Source organism: Coptis chinensis, chromosome 4, assembly GCF_015680905.1.
Source record: "Coptis chinensis isolate HL-2020 chromosome 4, ASM1568090v1, whole genome shotgun sequence".
Lineage (NCBI taxonomy): Eukaryota > Viridiplantae > Streptophyta > Magnoliopsida > Ranunculales > Ranunculaceae > Coptis > Coptis chinensis.
In genome coordinates, this window is record NC_141459.1 from 49,954,103 (window position 1) to 49,966,185 (window position 12,083).

The 12,083-nt window shown below is 36.1% G+C and overlaps 1 protein-coding gene across 1 annotated transcript; it reads right to left on the reverse strand.

The window, feature by feature from the left end:
- Nucleotides 1–871: 871 nt before the first annotated feature.
- LOC147503845 (polyadenylate-binding protein RBP47A-like) lies at nt 872–11,096 on the reverse strand. Its single transcript, XM_086604977.1, has 4 exons — nt 11,009–11,096; nt 3,515–3,706; nt 3,007–3,197; nt 872–1,033 (listed from the first exon to the last, which is right to left on the reverse strand). Exons 1-4 carry the CDS (start codon nt 11,094–11,096, stop codon nt 872–874), a joined length of 633 nt encoding a protein of 210 aa, XP_086461103.1.
- Between the last annotated feature and the right edge of the window lie 987 nt (nt 11,097–12,083).

A 12,083-nucleotide genomic window follows, 5' to 3' on the forward strand; every position in this document is an offset into this window, starting at 1 on the left:
TCAAGAAATTAACACTAAAAACTGTCAAGAATTGGTATACCACATGACAGTTCTTTGGAAGCCATCATAATTTTTGTTTTTTTTTCCCTGTAAATCTGAAAATTCTTGTAAATTTGAAATTCCTGTAAACCAATACATTCAGATACTTGACAGCTGGAGTCCATTACGGAAACAAGAATCATACTTTTATTACCAACATAAATCATTCCAAGAATTTGTTCATATTACATGATTTATTCAAAGAGAAAAAAATTAAAAAACTCGGGCACTTGATTCAAAATCAAGTCTCATAATTCAACAACAATGCAATTTACATAACCCGTCCAACAAATTGCTAATTAACTGATCCATCTCAAACAAACTTAATTGAGCTACCATGGTATCTCACTTATAACCTAAAAAACAATATGAAGAAGAATGTGTTAGTTTGTTTAATAAGTAAACTAAAAATATAATCATATAACAACTTCTACACAGTATTAAAAAAATACATAAATAATGTGTTAGCACACTAAGTCAATAACTACTAAACGAAAGAGATACAATCAATTATGACATAGAATCATATTGGTTAAGCCCCAAATAACATACACCACTGTAGGATATATCTGAACTATATATATATTTACCACAAGTACACAAATAACTCTTTAGCTAATAGGCAGAAGAAAGAACATAAGAAATCATACCTAAATTCGAAATGTATGGTGGAAAATCTTCAGACTAAAGCTTCATATACAACCCCCAAAAACCTATCAAACATAAAATATATATAAATGGTGCACATACCTATGCTGAGATAAATTTCTTGATGTACTCGATAAACTCCAAACGAATTTCAATAAAGTCTGCGCTTGTATATGTCCTAGTGTTAGCCAACTCCATTAGCTACATAAGTCAACAAAGAAATTACAATCATCTCTGTTCCTTTTATGTACTTGCAATTAGTATGAGAAATAATAGTTCTTGGGATACCAATTGCAGCTACAAGCTTTAATCCTTCAAGGGTAAACTGAAATTGAACATTTCTTCTCTAAAAAGAAGAACATATTATCTTCATAAAAAAGTATCATCCATACGCATCTTTAAAATCTAAAAAGTATAAATGGATTGTTTCTTCAATGCAATCACAGAAATTTCTAATATTCTTATAGTGACTGTTGATCCGCCTTTACGTTAAGAGTCTGCCACTACAGGCCTTATATGCACTACATAAAAGATTAGCGACTATATTTCTTTGTTAAGCGCTCAGATTAACAAAGGGCTACATCAATGGAACAGATAATCAGCTAACAAGCAATAAAGAATTTAATTAAGATAACTAGCTCAAGGATGTTCTCAAACTCGCATAAAATAGAGCTCAACGGTTATTGGTAATGGCAATGTTACAAATAGCTACAGACAGATACTCTCCCTTTTCTAAATTCAATGTGCAAGTGTAGACACAACAATGTGTCAGTATTTTTCTGACAAAGATGATCATCCAAGCCTTAAGAAGATGATAAGTTTACTTAAGCAAAACACGACTATTATCCTTTCCCCTCATCAATAAAAAGAAAACGACTATATTTCTTTGTTAAGCACTCAGATTAACAAAGGGCTACATCAATGGAACAAATAATCAGCTAACAAGTAATGAAGACTTTAATTAAGATAACTAGCTCAGTGATGTTCTCAAACTCGCATAAAATAGAGCTCAACGGTTATTGGTAATGGCAATGTTACAAATAGCTACAGACAGATACTCTCCCTTTTGTAAATTCAATGTGCAAGTGTAGACACAACAATGTGTCAGTATTTTTCTGACAAAGATGATCATCCAAGCCTAACGAAGATGGCAAGTTTACATAAGCAAAACACGACTATTATATTTTCCCCTCATCAATAAAAAGAAAACGACTATATTTATTTGTTAAGCGCTCAGATTAACAAAGGGCTACATCAATGGAACAGATAATCAGCTAACAAGCAATGAAGAATTTAATTAAGATAACTAGCTCAGTGATGTTCTCAAACTCGCATAAAATAGAGCTCAACGGTTATTGGTAATGGCAATGTTACAAATAGCTACAGACAGATACTCTCCCTTTTGTAAATTCAATGTGCAAGTGTAGACACAACAATGTGTCAGCATTTTTCTAACAAAAATGATCATCCAAGCCTAACGAAGATGATAATTTTACTTAAGCAAAACACGACTATTATATTTTCCCCTCATCAATAAAAAGAAAACTATTATATTCAGAAAAGGAATTCAAACATCCTATACAGCAAAGGGTGTGAAATTTATACTCAATTACATCATTTATACATTAATCCAAAAGAGATTAATAATTGAGTCGGTAAGGAAAGTGACGACTGACACTTGTCAATTTAAGGAGAGAAATCAGTTTAAATGACCTTTTGGATTGTTATGGACACCTATGGCTAGAGTCACTAAGAGACCTTGAGAAAAACCTTTGGAGCCAGCAAAGGAGACTCCAACACCAGATCCCTCACCAAAAGAATTGAAGGTTATTATTCCAATAACAAGGATGACTTTATTTGCATCAGCACCCTTTATGTCCAACATTCTCACTTCCCCATATTGTTCAATGAACTATAAAAAGCCAGTAACAGTGGTTTCTTATCGGTTGGAAAAAACACATATGAAGACAAAATTATGAATTAAGGAGTGTAGGATCATGTCTATTCTCAAACATATTCAAAAGAATGGCGAAATAAGTTCATCAATCGTAATTGTATGTTTGAAGAACACACCATCAAGATTATGCGTGATTGAGCGCCACCTGAGGAAAGAAATCCTTCTAATGGATTTTTACCTCGGAGAAGATTGTCTAATGTCTATAATGACACACAAATGCTTAGAAACTTTGGCGACCAATATATTGGGTGTGGAAACGTAACTAATATCACAACTCAAGGTTTAATATTTAATGATTCAGAAAGAAGAAAGATATATATATATATTGTTAGGTAAAAGAAAGAATAATAAGAGATGATTACCTTCTTACAAAGCCAAATGAAAGCACCACCAGCTAGAATCCCAATGATAACCCAGTTGCCACTACCATGATCCTGACCCTCCTGCACAAGGTCAAAGCTAGAAGCCAACATTACCCTAGCAACCATTCCAGAATCATAAAGTCCGGAAAGATCGTTATAGAGAGAGGAAGATAGTAACCACTCAACCTTCCCTAATGGTAAAATTTAAACCCCACACCAAAATTGAACAAGGGGATATAAACCACCCTAGTTTACTATGAGGAGCAGACGAGGGTTTAACATGCTTCTTTCCCACTCTATTTTTCCCATCTTCTTCAAAACTACTTTCAACAATTCATTTAAATATTCCCGACTTTTCGGGCCCTTGTTTTGAAGACCAGGAGCCTCCTCCTGTTTCTGCACAAGACTTTGCGTTTCTTTCATCCATAGAGATTTCTTTCTAATAAGACTATTGTCGAGAATGATTTCGTATGAACAATTCTAAAGGCAACAAACTATATTCACGTACCTTGTAAAGAATACTGCTGCTGATGTCCAATAGCCTTCCTCGGAGTTGCAACACCAATGGGCATTGGCCTACTAGAATAGAATTGCCCATTCATTTCATTAATAGCTCGCGACTTTTCATTATCATCACCAAACTTGACAAACCCATAACCTTTTGAAAGACCAATGTTTGCATCAATAACAACTTTTGCCCCTTTTACAGCAAAAGTTCAAATTTTTCATACAAGCCTCCCTGAGTTTACAAAAGTTCACATTTTTCACACTGAGCTGCGGTAACACATCCACTACAAGCAACAGTTTTCTCACCAAATCACACTAACAATAGAGTATTAAAAACCTTATTAGAAAGTCAGTTTTTAAAAAGAGAGAAAGAGATAGACTTACTGATGGTGTGGTGGTGAGGACTGAGGAGAGAGAGGGAGATTAGTGCGGCAGGAGGGGACTGAGAGAGTAAAGATGGAATGCGGCAGGATAAGTCTATTGATTTTGGTATTCCTTTTTTCGGTTAAGTTGTTGACGGTTTAATTGAAATAAAAAATGGACCAAAGCTAGTGCCCAAAAAATTGTGAGAAGTTGACGGTTTATTCTATTGCTAATTTGACTGTTTTAAGAAATACTATCATATTTTCTTGACACTTGTGTCATACATGATATAATATTGTAATAGCCGTTATAAAATTATTATATTTTCTTGATGCTTGTGTTATATACAACATAATATTGCAACAGCCGTTATAAATTTATTATATTTTCTTGACGCTTGTTTCATACACGATATAATGTTGCAACAGTCGTCATAAATTTATTATATTTTCTTAACGCCTATGTCATACACGACATAATATTGTAATAGCCGTCATAAATTTATTATAATTTCGTGACGCTTGTATCATACATGACATAATATTGCAATAGCCGTCATAAAAATATTACTAAAACACCTATCTTGATGGTTTTTAACAAAGCCGTCAAGATAGATAAAAAACAAGCGTCATAATATGTCATTTTTTTAGTAGTGTTACTAGTACAATAAACCATGTATTTCTAGTTCTATATCAAACAACCCATGCCCCAAACTTATTTGGGGGTGACATATTTTCATCATGAAGAATAGAATACAGGTGTATCGCCGTTTTTGCTCATGTTTCTATGGTAATCTTTTTCCTTATCTCTTCATACTTTGAAGACAAAATATATTTCTATTTGGGGGTGGTATAGTAACATTTTGCAAAAACTAGGCATTTTCTATATTAGATATAATAGTATATTTCTTCCTTTCTTAAAAAAATTTAGAAAAAACCAAAAATATTTTTCTGTTTAGTATTAAAAAGTCTTGTTTCCTTTTTCTATGATGAATAAAAAGTTTAAAAGTCTCATTATAGCAATAGAGTAAGGATTCGTTCTTCGGATTTAGACTAATATACATACAATAGTTTCTGCATCTTTTCATGAATGGCATGCATAAGCATTAGATTGTATATAGCAGTGAGTTTCTGAAAATAAGGTTAGAACAATTAAGTTCCATATCCTATGTGAATCTAACCAAAAGCCTCATCTGAATGATTATTGAGTGATGACACAGAGGATGTCCGAATAGAAAGACCACACGTTCACTTGCTTGATCACCACGCCATATCTTATGAGAGAATTTAGGCCTTTTTTGGGTCAATATAGTCAAATAAATGTTTAAAACCTAAAAACATAGTTTTCCTCTAGTTACCCCTTTTGAGCCTTCACCATTTTCTTAAAGCCTTTTTATTCTTCACCATAAATCTCTAACCTGTTACAACACACAATAAAAATCTTACTCAGCTGACGAGTTAAGAATTGGATGGATAGTAAAAAAAGAGAATAGAGGACCTTGTACAAAAACATATCAGTTAGTTGCTTCGAAAATAATAGAAATAGAAAAAAAGAAAGACCCATCAAAAACCAAAACTCCGAAAAAATCAAAGGAATAAAAAATCGAATATCTCAAAAGTTTAAAATTAAAAGAAGACGATATCAGAAACAAAACCAAAAAGAAACATAAGCAAGGTTAGAACCCTTCTTAGCAATTCGAGATACGACAAAAATTCGATACGACAATAATTCAAGAATTATTCGGTGACTCGAAAAAATGGTATGGTAATTAATACGCATTTTAAACGTTTGATTACAAAAATTCGGAAGTCAAAAATTTGTGATATTATGTTAGTAAATATTATTAATAGTTGTCATTATTTACAACATAACAAACATATCCAAGCAATTTAGCTACGAAAACATTGAAACCAATTGAACGATTCACATAGGTACATTCATTTATTTGTTCTTGGATTGAAATTTGATTAGTCTCCAAATGTGCGTTTTATTACCTTTACAATGCTTTAAATATGCCCTTCTTATGCTTAATGAACATACAACTTATAGCTTTTGCTACCTTTTGCAGGATACATGCCATTTAGGGCGTATATTCCTAATATGTGCATTTTAACACAAAAAGGATTGCTATTGGCATTGCTTGGGAAGATTCCAGCTTAGGAGCAAAAGTTATGAAAAGTCGTAGTCAACTATCAAAGTCAACTTTCAAGGACTCAGGACTAAAAGCTAAAGACCCAAGGACTCAGGACTAAAAGCTATTGACTCAAGGACTTAAAGCCAAATCAAGAATTCAATTATATGGGCTAAAGTCAAAAGCCCACAAAGTTTTATCTTATCCTCAAGGTTGTTTATAGAAGAAGGAGCTATTATGTAACTGGTGTCCTATATAAACCAAAGTAGTAGAAAAAGAACATAACCTAGAACTAATGTTTGGTCATTAGGAGTAGATATTATGTTTTAAATTAATAGTGTAATTTGTTATTTACTTGTTTTCCATTTTTATATTATATTCTTCAAACTTTAGTGATTAAATCAAGTTCTTATTATCTTCAATACTAGTTTTCAATCTTATCTTCAATACAAAGTTTTCATTACTTTCCTAATCTTTGATTCAACCCCAAAAACACTAGCCATACTCATTTGACAAGTTCAAATGAGTATAACTTTGTGAGCAATATATCCATCAAACCATTTCCATACTTGTATTTTTAGCAAATCAATAGTTATCCAAGATTTCAACCCATTCTAGATAAATAACTAGTGTTTCCACCATTGAAACTTCAAGAACAAGAGTAAAGAAAGACTAGAAAGTTTAGAAAGAGATTTTTCCAACCATCCAACCATTCCTCCAACCAAAGGATTTAATATGAACAACAAAACCCAAACCACCATTATTCTAAACATTTCAAATGGCGCCGCCGTCATGGATCCAAATGGAAAGAGGAAAATGGAGAAAAAAAATCACTCTTTAAACTCTTCTTCTCAATCTAATTTTCTAATTTTTTAAGTTTTTTTTCCTTTATTTTTCTACTGATGTTTTTTTTTTTTGCATATTTCCAGTACACTTCTGAGCAAACGAAGCTCAAGAATAGCATAAGACGGATCACCGGAGACTGCTGGAGAAAAACGAGTGCAAACGAAGCAAATTAACCCACTCCGCGCCTGTCACCCACGCGCCCATGCGCGACACACGTCCGCACCTTTCAGACACAAGCCCGAGGAAGACATGCACCCACACTTCGTTCACCGGCGCATGCGTCCGCACCTCATTAACCCGCGTCGCGCCTTGTTTTTTTCTAACAAAGATTATGTTGGCTCAGAATCTTCATGTGTAAGTCACCTTTAATTCCCCCTAGTCTTTTTAATTAAACCGTGAGTAGATAAAAAGTAGATAGATTTGCAAAGTTTTGAGTTTTCAAAACCAAAAATTCAATTGGAAAAGGAATTTAAAAATTAAAAATGTTTATTAATTAAAATAAATTAGTAACCCATCAGTAAAGTTAAATATTAAAAATTAGCTTAGTAGCATGTTTAGGTTTTATTTTCTATTAATTGTTGTTTATGCATGATTAGATTAAGATAATATCATATAGTTAAGTCAAAATACAAAAAAATTAATTAGGATAAATACAAAATAGTTTAAGTTTTGGAAGTTTAGTCTTTTGGTTTAAGTTTACTTACCAAGAGTTGGGGATTCAATCAACATGGACCGGTTGGATGTGCGAGGCGAGTAGTGTAATATCACGCTAGCGCATCTCAACCCAACTTGGGAGTTGAAGTTCCAATCTTTGACTAACATTTTTTGTGCTTTTATGTATTTTGTTTAATTAATCATTAGTAATTACGTAGTTAACTTTCGTGTTTACCGCTTTCATAGTTTTAAGCCCACGAAGGTAACTTTGTTTTAGGCTCACGAAGGCAACCAATTGTATCTTATTGGCTTTGCCACATTTTGACCAAACTTGTGGGTCATAGATAGATTGAACTTGTAACCGTAAGGAAAAGCTCAAATGGTGGGTTGACACGCACGACACCAAACACTTCGTCAACCCCACCACGTCGCCTTCACCCCAAGGGTAGTGTATGCACACCTTGGGTGGTAATTTATAAACCTCCTCGCAAAAAAGTATAAGAGGAACCTTGTGTGTTACTAAGCATGCTTGGATGATTATGTGATATACGCTTCAGTCTCGTCTTTACATTAGCGCTAAGGCTAAACCCGAGCCCTAAAAGAAAAAAAGTGGGATTAAGCCCCACTATAGAATGGACGTTGCGTGAACTGTTTGTCACATAGACCAAACTAAAAATAATAATAATAAAAACAATCAAATAGAGCCAATCTAGTCACGTCCATCAGGACAAACATCTAGCACAAACAAAGAGAGTAGTGAACTGCCAAATTCCAGTGGACCAACCACCTTCCTCACTCCCCTCCCTCAAAAATACCGTGGGTGAGATTCATGGTGGCACACCATCTGCTGAAGTAGCGATCTTCTCCCTTGAAGTGTGTAGTTCCCAAAACCCAGTTTCACGCCCACTGTTAAATTCAAACAAGGCATAGTTTCTAATATATAGACATTGCATGCAAACTTTTCAAAAACTTCAAAGCTACAAATGAGTTTCGCTATTTAAGCATTCAATACATTTGTGGGCACATATAAGAAGATTCTAAGTAGTCTCGCAATCGTGCAAGAGACTACGTTCAAGCTATACAAAGCTTAACACGTTTAAAACTTACCCACGTAGAAGAGCACGCGATCTAGACATACTCCTATTTCTCATCCCCCAACTGCTAAGATGGCGGATAAAGTAGTTCAAGCTGAAGAACCTCTCTCTAGTTTCTACACACAGTTACAATATAGCCATCCATCTTATATATGACTCATATAGCTCACTAGCAATTTCTGCATCCCGCCAAATGTGTTCAATCTCTTACGCATCTTTCATGGTTTCGAACATGAGTTACCGTACGAACACCTATTATAGGGGAAATTTTGAGTATCCCCTGATCTTCCTCTGTGCCTTGTGATCTTGAAGCCTCTACTAAATAGAGAAGGGATGAGATAATGGTGAGTTCAGGGTTGAACCGTCTGACGGCTGCCTATGTATCTCCTTTGTTCTTAAAGAGAATCAAACCCTATTTTGCGTAGTTCCTCAGAGCGAATCCCTATGGTTTATATAGGAAAAGCTACAAGAGTCCTAGGGTTAGGGCTGTCCTCACCGCTTGTGAGTTCCCTTCCATCTTTGGACTCTGCCTTCCTATTAGGATTCCTCTTCTTATGGAAGTCTGAATCTAGACCATATCTTATGAGAGGTAAGTTTCCTTGTTGATCATAATGTCCTATCGTGTATAAGAAGATTATATCTAAAAGGTAACTCCAAAGATATTTCATCACAATTTCTTCCTTATCATCAGAGATTGCCATCTTCAGTTTCCTTCTGTTCAGGAACTGTCTATATCAGTTCCTAATGACTTGGAGAACTGTCATACTTAGAAGTGGTCAGCCACGTGCCTAGCATATGTCCACTAAACACTTGTGCTAAGTACGAGATCACTTATTCACAAAACTGGTCCGATGGTCCTTGTCATATTCTGGACATCTATAGTCTTACGTTATTTCCACTACACGTGTCATCTATTTAATGATGGGAAATCCCCCCTACAGATGCCCCCTCTTGTGCCATCTAGCACGTGGGCACTTGAAGCGAAGCTGGTTTTAGCGCGAGAATCTTTTTCTAAAACTGTTACTAGAACTGCTGACAAACCTAACTAATTAAGGCTCAGAAAAGACGACTCGAACAGACACGCTATTTCCCAAAAAAGGTAATGATGGCAATTCCATCCCGAAAAGACGAGATGCTTGGGCTAATCATAACCATCCATCTTATCTATATATAAAAAGATCTGGTGAGAGAACTCTCATTATCTCTTTTGCTACTTTTTTCTGCCATTAGGGTTTAACCAAAACTTGAAACTTTCTCTCTTTTCCGATCATGAATCCCAACTGGTCACTTGTAAACTTCGAAGATCTTTCCTCCCTAGAACTGATTCGAGAGAAATTTCACATCCCTGAGAATATCGGCCTGGAGTGGGGGAGGTTATCTGATGAGTTGGCCTATAAGGAAGTGGCGCTCATCACCATTGGTCAGCTTAGGGTTGGACTCACTCTTCCTCTTCACCCATTGCTGAGAGAGTATCTGATTCACTTCAATCTTGCTCTTGGTCAGGCAGCACCCCTGTTTTATAGAACTGTACTGTATTCTGCCATTCTTGCCAAGAGACATGGATTCGCTCTGAACTGTTGGGTGTTTGGTTACTTTTATGAGGTCCGGCATATTTGGGACCAGTCATACTATTATCTCATGACCAGAGACAAGAACTCTCTAATCATATCTTTTTTAAGGGGAAGCAGAGGAACGAAGGCTGGGCTGATCACCACCTTCGTGTGCTGGGTGATGCGTGGGACGTTCGTCTTTCTGATGCTAATGGTGAGCCAATAGGGATTCTTGTTCCCATAAAACACACCCATGCTCCAACTAGTAAGTTTTCTTACTCAGAAACTTTATAATTTGATATAAGAGTCTTTCGCCTGAATTTCTTTGCTATTATTCCTTAGATGACTCATCCCCTTAGAATTAACTAACTGGAACCGATGCAGCTACGGTGGACTTCATCAAGAAGATCCCCAAGAAACAGAGGATGCCTTAGGTGATAGTTCCTGATACCACCCATCTTTTTGAGTATTTCAACATGTCATATATAAGGGTATTGCTGAAACAACTGCCATAACTATCGCTCTCCCTTCTCCTTAATTTGGTGATAGGAGGAGGGGGAGTGATGACATCCCCTTCTCGCCTCAATCTCTGGATTCCCCTGAAAGAGAGATGATCGTAGAGATGAGACGATGGGGACAAACTGATGAACTTCCTGTTACTAACAAGCATTCTGACAAATGATGTTAATATCGCGTTTGGAGTTCTAGAAGCTATGCAACTTCTTGTTGACAAGGCTGAGGCCAGCATGGCTGGGAGCCTAGACCGGTCCTTTCATCGATCTGTTGTTCATCTTGCTAATGTAAAACTTTCCCTCTCTATTTAATGTTCTGTTTCTCTCATTGTGTCACTTACGCACTCTGTATCTTTTTCCAGTTAGTGAATGACTTTTTAGCCATGAAATAGCCTATCTTCACAGCTTCAGCCGGTACAGCCACTGATAACATGGCTACTAGCGAGTTGATCTGGGCAAAAGAGGTTGTTGAGAAAAGAGCTGAGAAGCTACAGATCTAGGTTGAACAGCTCTTGGCTAGAGAGAGGAAATTTGATACTGGTTTTAAAAACATGAGAGATATGATCTCCAACCTTCGGGGCTCTCTGGAAAAAGCCAAGAAAGAAGCTACTGATGCTGCTACTTGGAAGGTGAAGTTCTTGGAACTGCGCTCCCATTTCACCACCCTATAAGCAAAGCATGACCAGGTCCAAGGGGAACTTCACCGTAGGACCACCGAGATGAGAACCTTTGGTTAAGCCATTGCCCATGCAAATGAGGTCATGTCAGGTTATGAGAGAGCTCTGAAAAAGAAACGTCTTCGTTCTGAAAAGAAGGCTGATGACCTCCTGGTTGAGACCTCTGAGTTCTATTCTAAGGTAGTGCAGGAGGTGAAAAAGAGATCAGCTGAAAATGCCATTCATTTTGCTCTTAGAGTACTGGATGTTTCTGAAGAGTTCTTCAATCGGGCCAAACAAGTAAAGTTTGAGGAGGCAATTGAGGCTACTGGGTACATTTCTAAGTTGGATGATTAAGGGCAGGTAACCAACCCTTTTGTCTTGTTTCCTGACCTGGACACCAGTATCTCTGCTATTCAAACTGAACTTATGCCTGATGCCTCCTTATCTTCTGAAGAAGACACCGATGATGACATGTTTCCAGTTCAACTTCCTTTTCTGCCAGTTCCAGTTTCAAGTGAGTGTTCTATTCAGCCTTCAACCGTTCCAGCTAATCCAACCACACAGTCTACTTTTGAAAGTGAAACAAGAGTTCCTGACGATGGTGCAGCAGCAAGCACTGATGGTGAACCAAAGTTTGATTCTACCCCTACTTCATAACCCTTTCAGTTGATGATTCACATAAACAATTATTTTTAAACAATTATTCTATGGGTCTATAATATTGAGCTATATAGCTCACATACAATTTACTCAATGAGCTC